At 41.0% G+C, this 25,335-nt stretch overlaps 1 protein-coding gene across 1 annotated transcript in view; it reads right to left on the reverse strand.

The window, feature by feature from the left end:
- The window catches only part of nr3c2 (nuclear receptor subfamily 3, group C, member 2), a 75,038-nt gene extending 55,979 nt beyond the window's left edge, over positions 1–19,059 (reverse strand). Inside the window, exons 1-2 of the mRNA XM_061770940.1 lie at positions 18,755–19,059; positions 15,277–16,977 (exon numbers count right to left, since the gene is read on the reverse strand). Of these exons, the coding sequence (XP_061626924.1) occupies positions 15,277–16,958 (1,682 nt within the window). The 5' untranslated portion in view covers positions 16,959–16,977; positions 18,755–19,059. The remainder of the gene's footprint in view (positions 1–15,276; positions 16,978–18,754) is intronic.
- Positions 19,060–25,335: the final 6,276 nt, after the last annotated feature.

Consider the following 25,335-nt stretch of genomic DNA (forward strand, 5'->3'; position numbering starts at 1 on the left):
TAAATAAATAACATTTTTGGCACCAATGAAGTGAAATGGGATAATTTCCCACTGCACAGTGGTTGGCATATAACGAGTGAAACATTGAATTTTCCACGCAATTGTATTTTCTTGCTAAATTAAATGTTGTCACCTTGTTGTCACTGTATACACGACACACAAAAAGGGCTATTCAGCTTTTGGGTGAAATTTCAGAATTAACCTGAAATACACCATAACCTTTGTAGGTGATGAATAGGACTGTTTAAATACAAGTTCTAATTCAACCAGGACATTTATCGGAATCAGAATCATCTTTAGTTGCCAAGTATGTCCCAAAAACACACAAGGAATTTGTCTCCGGTAGTTGGAGCCGCTCTAGTACGACAACAGACGGTCCAATTGACAGAGAACACTTTGGAGACAGAAAGACATTGACATTATTGGTCCATTCATGGATCAGACACCTCTTGGGAATTTGTATGTATGACAACAGCTAGTTGTGTAAAAAAGTACCAGAAACACTGAACAGTAGGACATGTGCATTCAAAGGTTTAGAGAAGGTCAAATGAAGTTCACCGGTTAAGTGGCTTTTAGATTCATCCGGAACTTTCACCCTGTTTTAAATAATTCTCTACATTAATAGTTTTAAGACTAAGCACAAAAATACGCAGATAGGTGCATATAGTTTTTTTTTTGTTTTTTTTTTTTTAGCAAATTGATGGATGTTGTTAGGTTCTACATTAAAAAATTGCACGTAGGTGAGGTTGCAAATGCTGAATCGCTAATCGGTGAAGTTTCACTGTATTCATTTCTGCTGTCTGCAGTCAGGTCGGCATTGCAATGAGAATATGTTGTCAATTGCCTTACCTGGATGAAAAAAGGTTAAGTATATTAAAAAATTGTTAAAATCATTGCATGAATGAGCAATTGAATTTAGCCCGGTAATAGCTAGCATATAGCGCTACAGTGGGAGTTCATTCATCAGGCACAAAACGGGCAAAACAAGACCAGATGTGCTCATTCGTAATTCTCAACCTCAGCGCAATGTTTGAACATTTTCGCATACTGTAGCATTAACAGCAACGCTTGACCTCACTTGACGCTAAAAATGCGCTGTTAAAACACGAAGTGCGCCAAGTGTGATTTACGCTTTGTCGTTACTGGATGGGGTTAACTGCTTAAGATCAAGTACGTAAACAAAAACACATTTTTCTACCACAATATGTCGATCGTCCTCCTTGCGGTCATGTATTTACTGTCACGTGGTGTAAAACACGTTTCGAAGACATTTTGCAGCCATGCTATTTATGGCGAGAATTTTCGTTGTGGCCTTTTTTTTTTTTTTTTTTTTTTAAATTCATTCTCTGAAGTCATATTCACTTAACATGAAATTTGGTAACCATGTCTGTCACGGGTTGACCCACAAAAAGGTTTCAAGAAACCACGCCTGGAAAGACAGGAAGTCTGCCATTTTAGTTTGAAATGGTCCTTTTAGGGTACCGTTGGGCATTTCTTGGCGTCATTCAAAGAGAAACTTGTCCAATGGCTACCAAATATATACCACGTCTTAAAAAGATGGGCAAAAGGTTGCGTATTATTCATATAGATTTTTTTTTTTATCCCACGTGGGGTACCCGGATGATAAACCTTTCATACTTGATCGTTCACTGCACTAAAATTTGCAGCTGTGATCATCCTGGCAGAAATTTGCATCACACGTATTTTTTCTTTGTTCTACATAAAAATTTTTCTTTGTCAAGGTCACATTGACTAGACTTGCAAAATGGCTCAAGAATCCCAGCCAGAAAAGATAGAGGAATTCTGCTTTAAACTCACTTGCAGCTATAAATGCGCTATTAAAAACCAAAGCACATAGAGTAATTTAAGATTTGGTGGGAGCATACTGATTGCAACTCGCTTTATCCTGTTAGATGTCGATGCTATCGCTAATGATATTGCAAAGAGGGTTTGCGGGTACTCTCAGAGACAGTAAATCAATATTAATGATAATTAGGGCAAATTTTTGCAAGTGTGTGTATCCTACGGAAAATGTATGTATTATAGCGGCCCTGAACATGACTGCCCCAAACTGACTCAGTAGCAGACCCTGGAAAGTAAAAAAAAAAAGTAATATTTCAAAGTTAAAATTAACCCCCGACACCAGTTTGATTGATCGACATGATATTTGGTGGACGTCTGACCCTAGTGAGGATCAGCGGTATGGAAAATGAATGAATGTCTGTTATAACCGGACACATAAAACTCAGGGACCCATGCCCAAATTAAACAGGAAGTTGGCTATTTTGGTTTGAAGCAGCCATTTTGGGGGAATTTCAGGGCTCATACTTTGACAAACTCCAACTAGGGATTTTAACCAAACGAGCTATGTACTAGACAGATGGGCAATGCTAAAATGCAAAAACTGTTTTGCCTACGCTGTCTAATGTGGCCTGTTTATCGCTACTCTTTGAAATGGTAATACTAACCCAAAAAACTCAATAACCGACAGATGGGTGAATGGGATCTGAACTACAGACACTAGATGGACTAGAAACCTTTAGCTGCGCATGCTCACCATCTCTGGCCGGCATCCAACGTTAACACCGTGTCGATAAGCTTCTCCGCAGAAGCAAGAATCTACATAGTTCAGGGAAAACCGGTTCTACCGTGGTGCCCGCAAGCCACAAGATTTGCATGCTGTGAAACACTGAACTGGTGATTTGTAGCCCAACGCGCCACGTGCCTGATGCCTGCTTTTCTCTCTGTGATCACACCGAACGTGAGGTATACTCTTTCCCACGAGACAACAAAAGGGCAAGGAAGGTGAAGCAAGACGATGCCACGTTTAAATATTAAGGCCAAGGGGATTATGTTACATTGAACTTTAGTGAGGCATTCCTGTCAAACCAAAGCTTGGCAAACTGAAAACAAATCCCATTTAGGATTTCTTTAATTGCCCTCCTCTCAGAGCCGTAAATGTCATTTATTATTCATAAATACGAGTATTGTTCCCCACCAGGTGAACTTGGAGGATTGAGTGGATTCATAATTTTTGCAGCAGTGTTCATCCTGGCAAAAAAAAAATACTTTGCAAATTTACTAAATTTCAACCATGTGTATTCAACAACTCAGCAATATTTTGATTATTACAGTATTCGTAAATATGAGTATTTGGATAGAATGGATTCATAGTTGAGCATCCACAACACAAAATCTTGCAGCGGTCTTTATTCTGGCAGAAATCTATGTTGTGGGTGTTTTTTGGAACGTCAGCTTCCAAAGACAGTTTCACGTAGCAACACGATGTTTGGCAAACATCTCGATCACAAAAGCAATACAACATAATAATACAACAGAATGTAAAGAAAAAAAAAAGCTTTTATAAAGCGTAATTGCTGTACATTGAGGAGTCACAACAACTGCTGATTGTGTGCCTTTAAGGCACAGGTGTCAAACTCAAGGCCCTCGGGCCACATCTGGCCCACCACATCAGTTTATGTGGCCCGTGAAAGCAAATCATATGTGTTAACTTCCATGATTCTTGTTAAACTCTAGACCGATATTTCAAATTGACATGTCCTAAATTATAACATATGAGATTTTGCAAGCAATTTTGTGTTACCAAACCCACTTGAATAATAATAACAAACTATTATCCTTGACTTCTGATTCCAAAAAGTAGTTCATAGATTTGTTGTGTATGTTTGATAATATGATGAGGCGATCAATCATTTTTATAGTTTCTCTGTCATAACATCCCTCTTAAGAGAAACCGTCACTACAATGTGGTCTGGGACAAAAATGACTTTGATATTCCTGCTTTAAGGGGCATGGCCTAATAAGTGACATCAGAAACTGGGCCAGTTAGTCTGCATGTGAGAGTCTGGGTGTAAGTTGTGGTCTTCTCTAGCTGCTTTGTCGTCCTATTTTGTATTTGTGTGTTTGACTGTTTGTCCCATTCAGTAAACGGCTGAAAGTGCATGTGCAACTCTGACTCTCCTTTCATTTTTTTTCACTTCACTCACATGGCGGTGTATCTGAAGCTCGCACATAAATACAATTTTGGCTCGCAATATAAAGAAACACTCCCCACTGCAAGCTTGGGTGTGTTGGGGAGAGTTCCGATCACCTTTTAAGTTCTCTTTAATTGCAACAGTTTCCTCCATCTTGCATTTACGTGGTGAGTCATTTTGTGATCTCATTCCTCGCCGCAGTGTCAGCAAAGCAAAACCTGGAGCTGCCATCTGATCCTCAGAAGTCTCTTTTTACCTGCTGGCTCAGTGTGTCACCGCGGCTCCCTAAGTGTCCACCAGGAATAACTGGGATTCAGAAAACCACGTTTTCTAGGTCACTAGCTATAAAGGAATTATAGCTTTATGTGCAGGTGTGACAATTTTACATTTTTTTATTTATTTATTTGTCTCTAAATGACCAATAAAAATGAAGGTTTAGGTTTTTACAAGTTACTGCTGCAGTATGTCTGCTTTGCTTGAACAATTGCCCTTACTGTGCATTAATAAACCGTTTTTGTGTGGCCAATAAATACAAATTATATTGCGTTGCATTTTTAGGTTTTTACCTTTGCAAAGTCGCTGCTCAGTTTTCTTTTGTTTGAACAATTGCCTTTACTTTGTTCCATTTTTAGTTCTAGGCTTTCCTTTGTTTTAATATACCAAGTGCCAACAACTTTTAAATGAACAATGAATCTCTCCGTCTACCTTCGGAAGTTACTGCTCCGTTTCCTTGTTTTAACAAAGCGTCTCAACAGGACAAGAGGCGATCGCTCTCACTTTTGTTTCAATGAACCAAGTGCCGAAAAGAATCCTCCCTAACTGGGGTTTGTGATTGCATATAGATTCCATAAGATGGCAGCAAAGCACTTAAAACAGAGAGGATCATAAAGCATCAACACCATGCATCAAGTCTGTACACAATCATGAATCATAAATGACTATTCAGTAGTTAAACTATTCAACACAAACAAATGGAGACGGGGGGGGGGGGACGACACGATCAATGAATTAAACCTAACAACAGCAAGGTAATACTTGAAATTCGGCCTGAACCCAAAAACTATGAATGGCTGAGATTTTCTGCGAACAAAAACAGATATGTTAAAAAAAATAAAAAATTTATATGCTGGGGTTTACTGTACTGTATTTTTCAGTTTCTCACATCATTACTTTCAATCCTATAAGTGACGGTCTAATACGGCCTAAAAGAAATGACATTGAATGCCCATTAAAAGTTTTAATGACGCAGATAAAATGCACCAAAAGGCACACCACCCAAATCTAGGTCGGTGCCTTAAAAGACTCCGCACCCTTGAGTATTAATTCAGACCTGCCTCCCATGTACTGTATTTACCTCTTTTTTTTCCACCACGAATGACTCTGTACTGTTTATTCAGGTGTTTTAATGGTGCCAAATAACTTGAGTCATGGGCAAATGATGGCATTAATGTGTTTAATTGCAGTTGGCAGTGGCACTTCAGTGAAACGGTTTCACTCAGCGTGTTTCGGAAGCGACGTCCCTAGGCACAAACGGCGACCGGAGTAAACGTGGGCGCTGTGGCATCAACACTGAGTCAAGCTTTAGTTAAACGTTAAAAAATTAGAGGAGGCGTGATCAATCCGATGGAACTTTTTTGTCTTTGAATGCGTTAAAAACGATAAACAGTTCTTTATACACTCTGCTAAAGGGGACATAAAATACATTGGTTTCCACAATTGAACGTGTCTTAATAACCGGTCTCTGATAAAGAATAACGGCTACAACATAAAAGGAATATCACATTATTTTGTTTAGATTTTTGATAAAAAAAATAAAAATAAGCAAATGTTATGTAATGAAAACGAGTGTGAGAATTTTGTTAAATAACGACGTAGAAATTGTTGACTGGTCGTGCATATGTTGAGGGAAAAATAATCTATTTGTAATTAAATTATGTCAGAATTAAAAAGAATGACAATTTTAATATTTTTGAAATAATAATTTAAATTTAAAAAATATGTAATGTAATGAACAAGAACATATTTTAAATAAAAATACATTATTATTTTTTTAATTATGTAATGTGAATGTAAATGAAAAGAATAAAAAAGAAAGAAAGAAATTGAATTAAAGCAGTAACAGGCTAATGGCAGTCATCATCATCATACTTTCACATAAAAAAAGTGTAAGAAAAAGCCACATGAGCCCGTGACTAGTTCAAAGCCAAACATGCGTTTAACGTTACTTAAGTGGGCCGGGTGGATTAAAACAGCAACTCCGGCACCGGACTTGCGTGAAAATCCGGAGCTCTTGTCACAGCGCTATATTTTTTTAGGGAGAGGTTCAAAAGAGGACAAGCATTCACACATGCTGGGAGACCAGCACTCCATCCCCGCCCACTTCGAACGCCTCGCCAGCCAACAGCGGTTGCACTTTTATGGGGTCCGGCCCGCATTGTGTTGCTGCTGTCAAGTGAGACTGTTAACGTGGCTTTCACTATGTGCATATTGTCGTACTCACTCCAAAAAAAGAAAGGGACAAATCATTTACAATTTTGCAACATATAGGTTATAAATATTCAAGATGCAAAAAAAAAAAAAACATTTTAAAATTTGCATCCCTTTATTGAAAAAATCAGGAGATTATTTCAAATTGATTGGGCAGAAAATGCACAAACATAAATTGATTATGATATAATTATTGGTTTGGCCCATAACGTGTCAGAAAAGAGGCAAAAATGTTGCTCATTGTTTTCCAAAGTAAAAGCAGATGTTTAAAAATGTCCTTGTTTGATTGAACACAAAGATAATCAGCCTGCATTCATGGCGGACTACTGAGATGTGAGAATATTTTGGAGGAATTTTGGACAATTTTAAGTTAAACAAGGTCTCTAAACGATTAATCGATTCTCAAAATAGTTAGCCATTAATTTGATAATTTAAATTGATTAGTTGTTGCACTTCCATAAAAAAATATACAATTCTAATGTAATGAAAAATATGATGTTAATTTTTCATTTGTTAAACTAAAAATAAAGTGATAAACAACATTTTAAAACAATCATAGAATTAAATTGCAACCAATGACAAACATGACTTTTTACAACAATAAATACATTTCAAATTAATGCAATCTCATGAGAAAGAATATGAGATTAAAAAAATATATAATTGTACAATGTTGTTGTTTTTTAACAAGCTAAAATCACCAACTACTGGGCTGGCATGTACAGTATATTACAACCCCAATTCGAATGAAGTTGGGACGTTGTGTTAAACATAAATAAAAACAGAATACAATCATTTGCAAATCATGTTCGACCTATATTGAATTGAATACACTACAAAGACAAGATGTTTTAATGTTCAAAGTTATAAACTTTATTGTTTTTAGCAAATAATCATTAACTTGGAATTTTATGGCTTCAACACGTTCCAAAAAAACTGGGACAGGGTCATGTTTACCACTGTGTTACATCACCTTTTCTTTTAACAACATTCAATAAACGTTTGGGAACTGACAACACTAATTGTTGAAGCTTTGTAGGTGGAATTCTTTCCCATTCTTGCTTGATGTACAGCTTCAGCTGTTCAACAGTCCGGGGTCTCCGTTGTCGTATTTTACGCTTCATAATGCGCCATACATTTTCAATGGGAGACAGGTCTGGACTGCAGGCAGGGCAGTCTAGTACCCGCATTCTTTCACTACGAAGCCACACTGTTGTAACACGTGCAGAAAGTTGATTGGCATTGTCTTGCTGAAATAAGCAGAGGCGTCCATGAAAAAGACGTTGCTTGGATGGCAGCATATATTTCTCCAAAACCTGTATGTACCTTTCAGCATTAATGGTGCCTTCACAGATGTGTAAGTTGCCCATGCCATTGGCACTAACACAGCCCAATACCATCACAGATGCTCTCTTTTGAACTTTGCGTCCATAAACAGTTCAGATGGTTCTTTTCCTCTTTGGCCCGGAGGACACGACGTCCACAATTTCCAAAAACATTTGAAATGTGGACTCGTCGAACCACAAAACACTTTTCCACTTTGCATCAGTCCATCTTAGTTGAGCTCGGGCCCAGAGAAGCCGGCGGCGTTTCTAGGTGTTGTTGATAAATGGCTTTTGGTTTGCATAGTAGAGTTTCAAGTTGCACTTACGGATGTAGCGCCGAACTGTATTTACTGACATTGGTTTTCTGAAGTGTTCCTGAGCCCATGTGGTGAAATCCTTTACACATTGATGTCGGTTTTTGATGCAGCGCCGCCTGAGGGACCGCTTACGTGCAGTGATTTCTCCAGATTCACTGAACCTTTTGATGATATTATGGACCGTAAATGATGAAATCCCTAAATTCCTTGCAATTGTATGTTGAGGAACATTGTCCTTAAACTGTTTGACTATTTTCTCACGCATTTGTTCACAAAGAGGTGAACCTCGTCCCATCTTAGCTTGTGAATGACACAATTGACACACAACAATGAGCAATTCAGGGAAGCTCCTTTTATACCCAATCATGGCTCCCACCTGTTCCCAATTAGCCTGTTCACCTGTGGGATGTTCCAAACAGGTGTTTGATGAGTCTTCCTCAACTTTCTCAGTCTTTTTTGCCACCTGTCCCAGCTTTTTTGGAACGTGTTGCAGCCATAAAACTCTTAAGTTAATGATTATTTAATAAAAACAATAAAGTTTATCAGTTTGAACATTAAATATCTTGTCTTTGTAGTGTATTTAATGAAATATAGGTTGAACATGATTTGCAAATCATTGTAGTCTGTTTTTATTTATGTTTAACACAACATCCCAACTTCATTGGAATTGGGGTTGTACAATGTCTTCATTATTTTTTTTGCAGCTCTGTGACAAAAGGGACAAGAATACTGCGAAAAGTGCCTGTGGTTTAATTCACTTAGACATCAATGCCTGTACTTGCATACTTCTCCTAACACGTGAAAGATGGGGAATATTTCTAGAATTACAAAGATTCAATTGTTTGCCAAGCCAGCGGGGTGATGCGTCACGGCTGTCGGCGCGGCATGAAAAACATCTTTTCACTCCAAAATGAGTCTTCAATGAGAAAAGCGCTGGCCTCCAGTTGAGCCGGGCTGTGCCCGCCGCGCTAACTATTCATGAGCTCTAGGTGAACACTTCCAAAGTGGGTGAAAAAAAAAAAAAAATAAAACAAAAAATAAATCACCTCATTCTCTACCGGACTGGACTGCTTGCTCGCAGCCAGTGATTTATTCATGCGCTTGCCTCAACGCGTAACAAGACATTTTCGGAATATTTCTGCAGATTCGGTGGGGGGGGGGAGCCGCTAGAAACTTAACTCCCCCCCTGATGTCACTGATGTTATTTTACTTTTTTTAATGTATACAGTGAACCCTTGTTTGTCTCAGGGGCCACGTTCCAGACCCACCCGCGATACGTGAAAATCCGCAATATACACATACATCACCCTCTCGCTGTCAAGGAATAACATTACTTTGATGAAACAGGATGCGTGCATGGTTCTCCAAATAAGAGGCGTGGTTGCCTAAAGCTGTTTTTGTCACTCCCCGTTGAAATTTATGATAAAGCCAACACAAAACAAAATAGAATTCAACACTATATATTTAAACACCAAACCGTATAATTTTGTCTAGTCTGGTAGCTTTATGCTAATTTACTGTCTAATGAGAAATGTCATGGATGGTCTAACAGAAATTAGCATGGATGTTACGGTAATTACAGTATAAACCTTCAAACAAATGCCACTTTAACACACATGGAGCAGCACTTGGACTTGTATAATGTAAAAACCCATAACAATGATTGCTTGAAAATCTACAATATAGCAGTGCCACGAAAGATGAACCGGAATATAGCGGGGGTTCACTGTATCCTGCTTTTGGGGTCCACTTTCCAATTCTTTGGGTAGATAAAATGATGCAACATTATTCGCCTGTCAATAAGTCCTCCCTTCTTGAGGACTAAAATGTCCCCCTCTTATTGAACGTGCGCCAGAGAGACGCACGTTTTAACGGTAATTTTTTGGGAGTCATACCGAGAGGTCGTTGTTAAATTTTATTTATGCCATTGATATAAATAACGAGTGAACTGGCAGAGAGTGAGTCATACTTAAAATGTGCCACAATAGAGGTAGCGGCTAGCTTGGTGTCCTTCTCATTACTGTTTGGGGGGGGGGGGGGGGGGGGGGGGGAAGCACAAGCTCTCTGTAATTGAGTCTTCGAGATGCTGGATGAGCTCGTGTTAATTTTTTTTGAGCAACGTAAACCTGTGCACTTGTAGAAAATGCAAAGCAAAACTGTTTTTGCTCATGTAAAAAGGAACGCACAACACATTTTTTATTGAAATGTAAAAAAAAAAATGCATGTTTTTGGAATGTGGGAGGAAGAGATTTGAACCCAGTACCTCAAAAATGTGCTGCTCAGCAACTCAATAGCCATCCATCCATTTTCTATAGCGCTTGTCCTCACTAGGGTCAGGTGAGCTGGAGCCTATCCCAGCTGCGAGGGGGGTATCATCATCATATCTCATCCGGTGTTCTTCAAGGCTCTGTCTTTCGCCCACTAATGTATTAATATAATATAAAAGTATTCAAAACAATGTTCAAAGACATTTTTTTTTTCATTATTTGAAAATTTTGAGTTAAGGATTAAGTGTATGTACCAAATGACTCCATGAGCCACTATGTCTCATTTCACCACCATGAGAATGAAAATAAAGCAATGATTACAGTACATTAAGTATAGCTAAAAATCTTCACGATGTACCACTAAATTAGTAAAACTTTAACTTCAATTCATTTTGATTTTATCAATTGGGGCGGCACGGTGAACGACTGGTTAGCACATCTGCCTCACAGTTCTGAGGACCGGGGTTCAAATCCCGGCCCCGCCTGTGTGGAGTTTGCATGTTCTCCCGTGCCTGCGTGGGTGTTCTCCGGGTACTCCGGTTTCCTCCCGCATCACAAAAACATGCATGGTAGATTAATCGAAGATTCTAAATTGCCTGTAGGTATGAATGTGAGTGCGAATGGTTGTTTGTTTCTATGTGCCCTGCGATTGGCTGGCGACCAGTTCAGGGTGTACCCCGCCTCTCGCCCGAAGATAGCTGGGATAGGCTCCAGCACGCCCGCAACACTAGTGAGGATAAGCAGTACAGAAAATGAATGGATGGATTTTATCAATTGAATAAATGAACAAATTATGAAATAAAAAATTTATTAAGATAATCAAATAACAATGATTAAAAATTTAATTCAAATAAAACTTTAATCTATTAAAATTTTCATAAAACCCAGTGAGAATACACACGTTGAAAAAACAAGCACAACATAAACATCCATCCATCAATCTTCTTCCAGTTATCCGGGGTCGAGTCGTTTAGCAGGGTAGCCCAGACTTGCCTCTCCCCAGCCACTTCATCAAGCTCTCCCGGGGGGGATCCCGAGGCGCTCTCAGGCCAGCTGGGAGACGTAGTCTCTCCAGCGTGTCCTTGGTCGTCCGCAGGGTGGAACATCCAGGGGGCATCCTAAACAGATGCCCGAGCCCCCTCATTTGGCTCCTCTCTACGCGGAAGAGCAGCGGCTCAACTCAAGAGTCCCTCCTGAATGCTTCTCACCCTATGTCTAAGGGAGAGTCATTTTGACCACTTGTATCTGCGATCTTGTTCATTCGGTCACGACCCACAGCTCGTGACCGTAGGTCAGGGTAGGAAGGTAGATTGACCGATACAGAGTCCGCACGGCCGCAGAAACTTGAATTCCTCCACTTGGGGAAGGATCTCTTCCTCGACCGGAGAGAGCACTCCACCCTTTTCCAACTGAGTACCATGGGTCTCATATTCGGAGGTTCTGATTCTCATCCCAACCGCTTCACACTCGGACGCGAACCGCTCCAGTGAGAGTTGGAGATCGCAATACCACGACCACCAAACCAGACCCCCTCAACGCCTCGGTTGCCCCTCGAAATTCTTTCCATAAAGGTTATGATCAGAATCGGTGACAAAGGCCAGCCTTGGCCGTCGAAATATTACACGATAAAAACAACAGACGAGAGCTCACAATGCACCGCGAGCCCGCTCAAGCTGTAATTGGAGATTTAGTATCCTGTGGCGTCTGAATTGATCAAATCATTTGTATCCATTCATTTAGCGGAGGAACATACAATTAAAGGCTCATTAGAAAGCTCTCTGGAGTACGCCTTTTCGGCCCTTCGCAGAACATTGAGAGTTGGACAGCATCCAGCGCGAACTGTTCCAAGTTCAGATGTTGGAGTAGGTTTGATTTTTACAGGGAGGGTTAGATCAAGGAATGTCACCAATCTTTGTCAACTGTGGGCCTGTGAAGACCTTTAAGACTCTTGATTAAGGGCTATACAAATAAATTCAATTCTACTTCCCCTCTTTTTTTTCCCCAATTGAGTAAAGGTATAACCTCTGTATCTCTTCTTTTTACACTTGTATGAGTCTCATCCATGTGTAAAAAGCCTCTTCCCTCATTTTTCGTCATCGAAGGGTAAGTATTTTGACTTTACCGTAGCGTTACATTGTTTCATTATTTAGCAGCAATCTCTTTTTGCAATCTTAAATGCTCCTTCAAACATCTAATGAGGGCTAATGATGCTTTTCGGATGGCCACCTTGACAGCGAAACAGACTTTTACTACTTCTATAATTTCCTATGGGAAAATCTATTCAAATATTTCTCTGTTTTGTGATGCGCTTTCAAATACATTGCTCATCTTTTGAATAGGCGCCATCAAACTCAACTCCTTTGCGTTTTCAGTTCAAGCCCGACCACGTAAACGTGATTTTACGCCCCTTTGCAGGCATGTGACCTTTGCGTAAAACAAGACAAAGGTCCTTCTCTCCTCTCCGGGGTATCATCAGTTAAAATTCAAAGAATGCTCAGATGGGAAGCCATCTTTAATTAAAACCACTTAAAGCGGAAACGAATAGTGAAAGGGGGGAGAAAAAGGGAGCCGGGGGATTTTTACTGTATTGACCAAAGCTCTCAGCGGATCAAAGTTTGTAGGGATTTTGAATGGTTACGTAATATTTATTTTTTAAATGCCAATGAAATATCGGGCCAATGCGCGGTGCAATACAGTAGCAAAGATCTCTGTCTTTCTGTCTGCTCGGAGCACGTAGGCCAACTCTTTTTACAGACATCCTGGCTGACACCGGGACTAAGCTGGATCTCGTTAGGATTTAAGGTGGCAGCGATCCCGTCAGTGCGGATCGGAACCAAAGTACCAGTCTAGGAATTTTGCCCCCAAAATGGCCTGCGTCAAACCAAGATGGCCGACTTTCTAGGCGCGGCATACCTCGGAAATGGTCATCAAACTTCGACGTTATGATCCACCCACATTAACAGAAAAGCTTCACAATTGAGTGACGCACATCTGTCGAGGGTGCTTCCGATTTTGCGTGTTCCCTTCGTAGGAGTTTGTCGAAGTACTCGCTTTCCAAGAGGCGCACTGAGTGTTACGGGGGCATGTTCGGGACCCCTAAAATCCATACATTTTCACCAGGATACATGCGCTAGAATCTCTTCATCAACCAATGAATATTTTTTACTTTATCACAGTTTTACATTCTTATCATTTCGAGTTCACAAGCAACATGTTGGCAGCAGAACTTTGCTGTAGGGGCTGCTCGTACAGCTCTGTTGTTACAGTACAGTGCAGTACAGTACAGCACTACAATACAATCAAGCCCCGTCAGTCAGTCTGGCAATATAAGCACGTCATGAATTGTTCATAATTCATAACGCTGCCAACGCTCTGGCCCGTTAAATCACATATTTTCCCCCCCAGTGAACGCCTCTTGCGTCGGCAAAGCCTGTGATAAAAGGTCAACTCTGTGGTACACTAGAACACACAGTAGTGAGCGCGAATGTTTTGATCTGGTGTTAAGAATGACGTGGCCTTCTTCATTTTTAGCCAGCATTTTTTTTTTTTTTTTTTTTTTAATAGCGACTGGTTCAAAGTGCCTCATGCTACTGAAGATGACTTCAACAAAGTGAACGGCCTTCTTAAGAGACAACCTGATGGAAATTGAGTCCGATAATTATCTATACAAGACACAAAAAAATTATTATTATTAAAACAACTTAAACAAAAAGCACACGCACCACTCAAACGTCGCCCAATTTACGGGTGTGTCCTCACGCAGCTGTTACGAGAATAAACTCACAATTTGATGCGAATAAAGTCGAAATATTATGAGAAAGTCATAAAGTTGTACTTTATGTGGCTAAAGTTGAAATATGAGAACAAAAGTTCCAATGTTACAAGATAAGGTTTTAATATGAGAATAAAGTTGGAATTTTAGATGAATAAAGTTGGGCTTTACAATACAAAAGGTGTCATTTTACAGGTTATAGTTTTAATATGAAAATAGAGTCATAATTTTATAGGGAAAAAAGTTGTATTGAGATATTTTTAATATGAGAATTAAGTCGTAATATGAGAAAAAAAAGTTTGAATGTTACGAGAATAACATTTTAATATGAGAATAAAGTTGTGATTTTACATGGATGTAGTTGAAATATTACGAGAAATAAATCGGGAATGTTATGTACGGTGGCCTGGAAGTGCAAAACAATATAACAAATTGTGAAACACTTTAACACTTCAGAAAACACAAAAACAAAGAAATGAAATATTATGAGGGAAAAGTTGTAAAGTTATGAGAAAATAATTTGGCATGTTACGGAAATTACATCATAATTTTATCTGAAATATTTTATGAAAGACAGTTGTAATGTTGGGGGTAATAAGGTTATAATTTGTCATTAATAAAGGTGACATATTTGGGGGGAAAAGTCGTAAAGTTTCATTTTTAAAAAGTTGAAAATATATATTTTTTAATTAAAGTCATTATATTACGTGAATTAAGTCAAAATATGACAAAAAAAGCTGTTGTGTTACGAGAAGAAAGTCAGAATTTTATGTGAATAATGTAACGAGCCGGGATTTTGCAAAGAAAGAAAGAAAACAGTTGACATTTTTGGGGGTTTTACGAGATAATGCTTAATATGAGAATAGAGTCATCATTTTACGTGAATGAAGTCAAAATATGAGAAAAAAGTTGCACTGCCACGAGAATGAAGTGGGAATTTTAGATGAATGAAGTCATAATATTCTGGAAAAATTGACAAGATAACATTGTAGAAGAATCATCATGCAACATGACTGCGGTGTCCCGCCTCTTGAAAAGACAACCATCCCCGAGCAGCTGATCGTAAAGCTCAAATCCAACCAAACCCTGTAAAAGCGTAAATCCGTCGCTTACCTCATCATGCCGTCACCGATGCAGTTCTGACCTGGATATCCGTCGCCCCGGGCCGACAGCGACCCCTGCGGCATGCCCGGCCGTGACTTCCACGACTCCATTAACGCCGCCACAGGCGAAATTAGATTCAACAAAGGGTTGGACTGGTCCCGGGCATCGTGCCGCGTGAAGGACATTGTTCCCTGCGCGCCGATCTGGTAGTGGAATGAGTGTCCGCTGGAATTAACTCCAACAATGGCCGACGTGGGCAGGCCGTTGCTCTCCTGGTAGTAGCCGCCGTCGCTGGACTCTTGCTTAACCCCTTTGGACAGGACGTTGTTGGTGAACACATCGGGGTCGTAGTTCCCGTTGAGAGACACCGGGGGTCCTAAGATTCCGGCGAGGCTGTATTCGTCTATGTTATTCCTTAGGGACAAGTAGGTGGTCTCGGACGCGGGGAAGAGGCCGAGCGGTGGAGAGTGGTTGCCGTAGGACTGCGGGTTCATGCACTCGTCATTTTTGTCAGGTTCATTCTTGATTTGCGCGATAAACGGCACGTTGGAGGTGTCGCATTTGGACCCCCCCAAGCACATGCTCCTAAAATCAGTCCCTGGCTCGTTCTTGATGTACTTCACCATGCCCATCTGGTCCAAACCCACGTTGAACACCTCCCCGTCCACCATCTCCGCCTTGGGGAACTCAAAGGTTTTGAAGTCGGGCTCGCTGATCAGACCCGTCGCTTCGGGGCTGCGGGTGTCGCCCTGCACCAAACTCAGTTCGCCGGCCGGACTGCATGCCAGGAAGCCTCCCGAGGAAGGGTTCTGCGGGCTCCCGATTGCCATGGCCGGACTGGAGGCGGGGGGCCGCACCGCGTTGGGGCTGGAGACGGACGACCTGACGCTGCAGGACGGTGGGGACCTCACACTAGTCATACGCCGCGGGCTGGACATGGGGGACCTGATGAGGGGCGGCGAGCCCACGGTGCTGGACTCCACGGGACTGCACGCCAATGAATTCTTATACCTGACGCCGACCGGGGCGGGGTGGCTTACTGGTGAGCACGCTGGGCCGAAACCCGCCGGGGGGCTGGTGGTGGTGGACGACACTGTGTTGTTACCGCCCCCCGGGCTGGAAGTTTGGGGGCTGCCGGACAGCGACGAAGCCAGCATGGAAGCGGAGCTCGCCGGGGTGCCGACGGTGCCGTCTCCGGGGGCGCCGCCGGGCTGCTGGAACGCAAACCCTTTCGGCTTGGGGCTCTTGGCCGAGCCGCGCTGGCTTTCCTCAAGAGGCCGCCTACATACCGGGTACTGCATCTTTCCGGGGCTGGCTGTGCCCCTGTGCTGACCAAAGGTAAAGTCCGCCTCCCTGGCAGCATTCATGTAAAGCCCCATGGACTCAGCCACGGTTTTGGAAAGCTCCTTGGAGTCCATTTCCATCTTGGGACCGTGGAGGGAGGTGTTGCTGATATGCGGTAAGCCAAAGTGCTGGTTCGACCGGGAACGAAGCAGCGGCTGCTCCGGCCTCTTACCGCCGCCCTCTTTAGGGTCGGCGACATCGGCATCGGCGATGTCCATCAGGACATCAGCGCCACTCTGGCTGGAGTTCTCAGCGGCACAGCAGAACTCCATGGCACCGGAGATCTGAGACCACCTGTTCTCTGTATCGCTCCCCTCAAAGAGACTTTGGTATCTTTTGGTCTCCATCGCTGGCTCATGGAGTCACCTTGCAAAAAAAAAAAAAAAAAAAAAAAAAAAAAGAGAGAGAGAGTGAGGGTGAGACTCACTCCAACCATGAGGTTTTGATATCAATATTTTTCCAGCCAGAGATTAAACAAATGATATATTCAAGGACGTTGCTGTCCAACGGAATGCATGTGGCTGTACATATTGTCCCCAGTACCGTCCGAGTTTTAATATTACAAGAATAAAGTCGGAATTTTGCAAGAATGTCAGAATTTTAGGACAATAATGAACTATATTCAAAATAAAGATTTAATGAGGACGAAATATTACATGATTGAAGTTGGAATGTAACTCAGTGAATAAAATTGTAATATTATGAGAATAAAGTTGTGATATTACAAGAAAAAAGTCGAGATGAGAATTTATTTATTTTTTTTAATTAAATGTAATATTATGAGATGAAGTTTTAATGAGACTAAAGTCATAATTCTATGTGAACTTTTACGAGAAAAAAGTCCCAATTTAAGGTTGCGAGAAAACAATGTAATGGTAAGAAAATAAAGTCATGACATAAGTTGTAGTTTTACAGATCAATGTTTTAAAATTAAAATTATGATGTGATTTTATCTGACCTTAGATTTTACTAGAAATGTTACAACACGAACTTGTGTGCAAATTTGATGTGACTAAAGTTGCAATATTATGGGAACGATACTTTTGATATTACAAGAAAAAAAAAAAGTTGTAATGTTACTCAAGCATATTTTATTTATGTTGTCGGTTGGGTACAATCGCTCTTTGGTGAATGTTCTGAACTCCTCTTGACACACCAGCCAATGTTGTTCTTCTTCCAGCGAGTTGAACTCGAGACTGAACCGACAGCACCTCTGGGGGTCACAGCCTAGTACTGCACACGCCGCCATTACTTCCAATACATGAGTAGTCAATTCCAAAGAGCAATCAATGAATCGCTTAATCAAATGTTACGCCTAGAGTGGAGCTTTGTAAAATCATCCCTGATTTTAGATACATTTTTTTAATGTTGATTAATACAAATAATTGTTTTACTCTTGTACAAAAGAATAATAAACAGCCTGACAGGTGGTAGATGCCGCGTAAGGGTTAACAACAAGCCGACATGACGTCTCCTGGGCTACTTTAAATCCCAGTCCTGTGCCTCCTTCCTATTGGACGAGCGCTCCCGAAGTCACGTGCCGATTGGCTCGCGACGCCTGTCAATCAAAAAGTTGCAAGCCTCGGCGGCCACAACATTGCTGCGACACAAAGTTGGAACGCTTTGTTTTGGTTCGGAAAACGCGACGTGCACACACGGTTTACGTGTAAAAACGTAAAAATAACGACACATGGGGGTTGAAAGAGTTAGAGACGTGGTTTAAAGCTGTCGCTGCGCGTGCATGACAAGTACACTCCCCCCCCCCCCCACCCCCCCTTGGATTCTTATTACAATTAAGTCAATAAATGAAAGGGGAACAAACGCCAAGAGCTGCGTGATTTTTGCATAACAACCGTGTTGATGCCATTTTTTACATCTTATTTGTCGTTAGGAATGGAGTCATTAAGGCCGCGCAAGATGCCGAACAGGTGCGCGTGAAACTCGTCTACAAAAATTTAATTTAAAAAATGACAATTCAACTTGCAGCAGGCTCGTGGTTTTTTTATAATACATATGTATAATATTCCTGACGTCAAAAAAGTTATTAAACGCATTTAAAGCGGCTGCACGCATACTAAACCTCGAAAAATCTTTCTTTTTTTTTTTTTTTTTTGGTGGAGTGGGGGGGGGGTCTTTTGCTTACCTTAAAGACGACATTCGATGAGTGGTTGTCAGGTGTTTTGCATCCGCAGGGGCGCGAAGAAAAACCAATTTTTGATAATAGTCATAAATAGGAGTCGCGAAAGAGCGCGTGGTGCATAGTTGCGCCAGTTTTTTGGTTGTTGTTGCTTCCCCCCCCCCCCCCTCCCACAGCTCGCCTCGGTAATAATAATAATACTTGTCCTCAGCGCTAGCTTTGCAGCAAAAAGCACAAGCAATGTCGGACAGTGTATCGCTCGGCGTGCTGCTTTGCTTCGCTCGCTCGAGTGGAAGTGGAAGAAGAGGAAGAAGAGGAGGAAGAGGAGCGGGGTGGGCGAGCGAGAGAGAGCGAGAGGGAGGGAGAGGGAGGGAGCTCGTGAGTGGGGTTGGGGTGGTGACTGCTCTAACATGTTGCCCTGCGCCTTTGCTCGACTGTATATCTCAATCTAATAATAAGAAGGAAAAAAAAAAAAGTGATCCAAATCAGATCCGCGTGCACGTGTCCGTGCGCGTGTGTGCGCCCACTCGGTCGTTTGGTTGACAGGCAGGATTTGAGGGCATCATCGTTCGTTTAAGGTCGGTCTGGCTTCATTAAGGGACGGAGCCAGTGCGCCACGTGACCTTCCCATTCTCGTACTGTACATAGGAGTGTATTGTGAACTTCTGAGAGTCACCTGTAACCAGAGCATCCACTAGGTGGCGCACTATTTCATTAAAACTGACTTTGGAACCCCCCCCCCCCCCCCCCCACCAAACCCCCTCCACCCCACCCTGCATTCTTCCAGACTTGACCCAGACTTGCAAATATAGGATAACATAAAGTATTTCCATAATATTATTGTGCATAGTTAGGCCCTGTCATACATATATATATATATATCCATCCATCCATCCATCCATTTTCCGCTTCTCCTCACTAGGGTCGCGGGCGTGCTGGAGCCTATCCCAGCTGTCATCGGGCAGGAGGCGGGGTACACCCTGAACTGGTTGCCAGCCACAAACATATATATATATATATATATATATATATATATATATATATATATATATATATATATATATATATATATAATGATGATGTGATAGATAGATTTTAAAAAAAAATTGTTTGATGCCAAAATTTCTCCCTCGAGGCAATAAAAAATATTAATGAAAGCATATTTGCGACGCCTGGAACCAATTTGTGCCACCTGGAACCATTTGGCCATATTTACCGCACGGACAGTTGTTGCAGACGGATGCACTGTTGGAGCGTCTGTGAGTGATTTTAAGACACTATTAGATGTGTGATGTACATATAACATGATGTATGAGTGAGTTGAATGGTAGTTTGTTTTTTTTACCTCAGATGGTCATCGCTAGCGCGCTAACACTAATTGGGAGTGCTAACCATTTAGCAAAGGCTAATTTTGTTCTCTCAAATTCTGCACAGAGGTTATACCATACACTCAGTACCAAGATATGCAGTTTAAGTATAGAAGTCCAGCCCTCATAAATGAGAATAAAATGCATGTTGGTAGGTAAAAACATTTCTTTTGGGGGGGGTGGGGGGGGGGTGATTATGCAAGTATTCGATGAAATATCTATAGAATAATCGATTCTAAAAAGATTTGATAGTGACAGCCCAAATAGATCAATAGAAAGGGATAGATAGATAGAGAGATGGATATATTTTAGTTTTTTACTAATTTAGCGCTTATCTCACATAACCAAGTTTCTTTGTAGGTTATGTGTTACATGTTCCTGCAAAAGACATGAACTTGAGTTTGGGGTGCCTCAAGGGTCAATTTTAGGTCCATTTCTATTTCTCTACATGTTTTCCCTCGGAGACTAGGAAACACGGCATCAGCTTCCACAGTTGCGTAGATGACACACAGCTGTACATCGCCGTGTCTCCTGATGATACAGGGCCAATTGATACCCTTCTAAACTGTATTTTAGGTATTATGTCATGGATGGCAGTGAATTTCCTACAGCTCATTCAGGACAAAACGGAGGTTTTATCAGTCCTGGAGGCAAAAAAGAGAAACCTTTACCAAAACTAAAAGATTTTAAACCCTCACAATGTGTTAAGAACCTGGGCATCATTTTTTACTCCAAGCTTAATTTTGTTCCACACATCAACATAGGTGTGTACCATTTTAAAAATATAGTCAGCATCCGCCCGTTTCTCTCTCTGGCTAACACAGAGGTGCTGATGCATGCTTTTATCTCTTGTCGTTTAAGATGTTCTGGTCTTTGGTCTTCCAAAACAGAACATCTCCACTCTACAACTACTTCAGAACTGCTCGTGTGCTGACGAAGACCAGAGGGCTGGAGCACATTACACCGGTTTTAAGATCACTGCATTGACTCCCCATGCGTTTCAGGATCAATTTGAATGTTATTTTACTAGTTTTAAAATGTCTTGGGCCATTATATCTATCTGATAAGATTTTCTCTTATCAACCTGTGGTAGCGGCCTTGGGGGCTCTGCACAATGTTGGGAGTCGCCCCTCGGTCTACCCCGGTTGTGGTGGTCTCTGTGGTTGCGGGCTGTGGCACCTCTCGGTGTGGATGGCTCCCACAGGTTGTCTTTCCTTGCCCGGGATCTTCTGTCTCTGTATTATCAGAATCAGAATCATCTTTATTTGCCAAGTATGTCCAAAAAACACACAAGGAATTTGTCTCCGGTAGTTGGAGCTGCTCTAGTACGACAACAGACAGTCAATTGACAGAGAACACTTTGGAGACAGAAAGACATTGAGAAATAGGTTTTGTGTTTGTGTGTACATGCGGGTGTGTGTGTGTTCATATTGCTGCATTTACTTTTATATGTGGGGATGGGAGGTGTGGGTTTTTGCAATACTGTATTTCCTGCTATTTTAATTTTCGTCTCTCTGTGAAGCACTTTGGGTTGCATTTTTTTATGTAGGAAAAGTGCTAGAGTATCTAAATAAAATTTGATTTAATAGATTTAGTCGACCAATAATTTCTTCCCCATTGGAAAATAAGGAAATAAGGAAATATTATATGTCCTCAAAAAGATTTTCATCTTGAGATGTCTTTTGATGACATGCAAATGATGTTATTGTTGAAGACTTGCCAGTTTGGTACTGAGCAGCCTGGACACAGAAGTATGGACTGCTACAGTTCCATTTCTACAGTTGGCATCACAGTCTGACTCTTTGCCATCACAGGTACCCTTCTGTGGTACCATATAAAAAAAAGAAAAGCCAAATAAAAAGCATTAAACTTAAAATAGCTATCTTTGTATGCTTCAGGATGAGTGATTCCTTTGACAGGGAGACACATTTTGTCTGCGAGCTCAGCTTTGTGGGGGGCGGGGGCCTCGCGGGGAGGACACAGGTGAACTGGAGCGTGTTAACTCTCAGACGAAATCCCCCCCACCCTCATCGACTCAGCGCAAGATGTCTGCAGGAGGAAGTCATGAATTTGCAATGTCTGTCACGAGGACTGAGGAGCAGAGTGGAGGATTTTGAATGTATACAGTATTAAAGTACAGTTGCACTAAATGGAACAGCATTGCTAATTACCGCAATCATTTTTTTATGTTTCTGTAATGGTTAGAGCAATAGTAAGGAGAAGTCCGTCCATCAATTTTCTATAGCGCTTATCCCGATTAAGGTTGTGAGCTGGATCCTATCCCAACAAACTTTGGGCGAGAGGCAGGGTACACCCTTGAATGGGCGCCAGTCAATTGCAGGGCTCAACTGAAATATTGGTTTGCCCAACCACTTGTTGCTAGGCAGAATTCATCAGGCACAGTCATTAGTGCCCCAAAGCCCAATTTAAAAAAACAAGGTATACACAAGGCATGCTCACTATGGTGCTTTTTAGGCAACTTGGGTGCTCATGGGCCCCCGTTGACCCACAAAGCAGAGACAGGACAAGGAGATTTGACAGCACCTGGAAGTCAGGCAAAAATAGAAGCTCAACCATGTTTATTCATACACATTAGTTTCATTTCTGAATCACCACTCTATATAAAATATAAAATACACATTGTGGAGAATAATATCACAGCGGCATTTGCTGAATCTGTAGGGGCAGAAAAAGAGTTGCCCATAAATACAATTTAAAAAGTACTGTGTAACACGTATTTAACTAACATCACATAAGGAAAAATAATATCCTAATAACAATGAGCACAGTCATTTGTGCCCCATTGCCCATTAACCGGCTCACTATGCTATTTCCTTGGCAATTCTGGGCAGAGGGTTCTGCTGCCCCACACTGCAGAAAAGGGACATGAAGATTTAGCAGGAAAAGGAAATTAATCCACTAACAGAAACATAAGGATTAGGAGGCAAATTTGCATTGGTATATATCACTTTTAATACGCTGTATTCTATTTAAAATACATACTTTGGAAAAAAATGACCACAAATGGATCTGCTGGATCTGGTGGGACAATTACAATGCTACCTTGACTTATGAGTTTAATTCGTTCCATGGCCCAGCTTATAACTAAATTTACTCGTATATCAAATTCATATTCCTCATTGAAATGAATCGAAATGTCTTTAATCCATTCCAGCGTCGTAAGAAAAAAAAATTTGTTTCATTTTTAACAAATAAAAATAGCGCTGTATTATATCAAAACATACTAAAATGTAATAAAAGAGAATGTAAACCAAAAAAAAAAAAAAAAAAGGTTCTACAGCGTGTAATTACTGTATATTGGACAAACATCAACTAGTGTGTCATTAAGGGGCGTGGCCATGTGAATAACGTCAGGAACTTCTCCGGTTCGTCTGCGTGTGAGCGTCTGGACGTCAGTTGTGACCTACTGCAGCTCCTCGCGACTCTTCTCATTGTGTATTTTTGTGTTAGACTTTTTGTGTAGTTGGTTACAATTCAAAGTTACCCTGTTGAAAATGTAATAGTAGTGTAAGTATTTCAATTACTTTCTCAAAGTAATAGAACTAATTAGATTTGATTGCATTTTGACTACTTTTCCTAATTTTTAATGAATGTATCACAGGTACGTTGGCTGTTGGGGGAGGGGGGGGTGGACATTTAAACCATACGAATTAACCACATATTTGTTTACACAAATAATAAACTGTTAACAAATGATTCAATATAAATAAATAATACAAAGATGTTGGTTTTGTTTTGCATTATATGTGCACAGCAAGTCCTAAATTATGAAGATGAAACTGTTGAAAAGTCAGTTCTTTTATGTGTAGAAAAGTGTAACCTTTTCAAAATCTGGTGTCATCATCTGCATTAATTTTACCATTTAATCACCACTCTCTGTTAAATATTAAATACACATTTGGCAGATACCAATTACTATAAAGGCATGTTTCTGGACCCTGTGGGGCACTGCCCCTAACTCCAAATCAACACTGTTCAGCTCATATTTAACCGTCATACCATGAAAAACTAAACACCGTAAACGGATAAACAAATATCAAACAACAACTCAAAAGTTTTGTACACCCGCCCCGCCACACGGGCGACAGGCTGCATAGTGAAATAACATGTTTACCCCGCTGGAGCTATACATACATATTCAGTGGGAACACGGGCTTTATAGGTTGCTGCCAGACTCTGGATCAGACCATTAACATGTCGGAAATTATCACTAAATAATAATGTTCGACATAACTGTGTCTAGTCGATTGTGAATTGATGTTCCGGCTTGTAAACATTGTCGCCGTTAAGCACATTTAGATGCTAAAGTGGCGTTGGGGCTGCCTGGTCGCTCGCTCAAAACCCGGAAATGCACGTCCAGCAGTGTGTGAAATCTTATTTCACGACGCCGTCCTCCACGAAATCAGCCCAAACGCAGTATAATTCTCGTTCTGAAATGCTTGGGAATTTTTCTAAAATTCTATTGAAGCCATTTATTCCTCAGCTCCTCTGAGTTCGGCAGGTGAAACAGGTGCAAACTTTAAGCTTTGCACAAGACGCTGCCGTGTTGTCACCTAGCCGTTTTTCCTGGGAGAGAATCTCTGTGTAGAAAGCACAAAGTAGGCAGGTACTTGAATATTAATTGGCGAAACTACGTCACGACGACGGCGATTTCAAATCCACCCATATTGCAGGCCGTTGGTGTTCATAGGCTATTGCATTCAATCGACAAACTGTATCGATATCAAACTTACACCCGGTCAGAGACTCATTTTAAACTGTTATGCATAAAGCAGTGAAAAAATGTTTTTATTTTGTTAACATGGCCACACAGGACCTTTAAAGAAAAGTAGTTTGGTTGTTTTAAATATAAGACATGGAATTCTCTTTGTTTTATGTTTAGTTTGACATTCAACTTGAACTGGGAGTGGCATGAAACATCTCGAAGCCTCATTTGCGATGAATTGTTGACTATTTGCCAAACATCTGATTATTTCAGAGTTGAATTGCGTTTTTGCCACCATACATCGCTCATATCTCAATTTTGCGCTTACAAGCCAAAGCAAAATATCAGATGAATGACAGCTCGTTTCTCAAAGACTTACAAGTCGGGACATTTGTATCTCAAGTGCAGCGCCGCTGTAGATTAGATGGCGGAAAATGACTGCTTTTGTCGTTGTGGTCTCACCTCATCTATTCGTAATCGTGAACTGACGTTAC

This window comes from Phyllopteryx taeniolatus, chromosome 4 (assembly GCF_024500385.1).
Source record: "Phyllopteryx taeniolatus isolate TA_2022b chromosome 4, UOR_Ptae_1.2, whole genome shotgun sequence".
In the NCBI taxonomy this organism is placed as follows: Eukaryota; Metazoa; Chordata; class Actinopteri; order Syngnathiformes; family Syngnathidae; genus Phyllopteryx; species Phyllopteryx taeniolatus.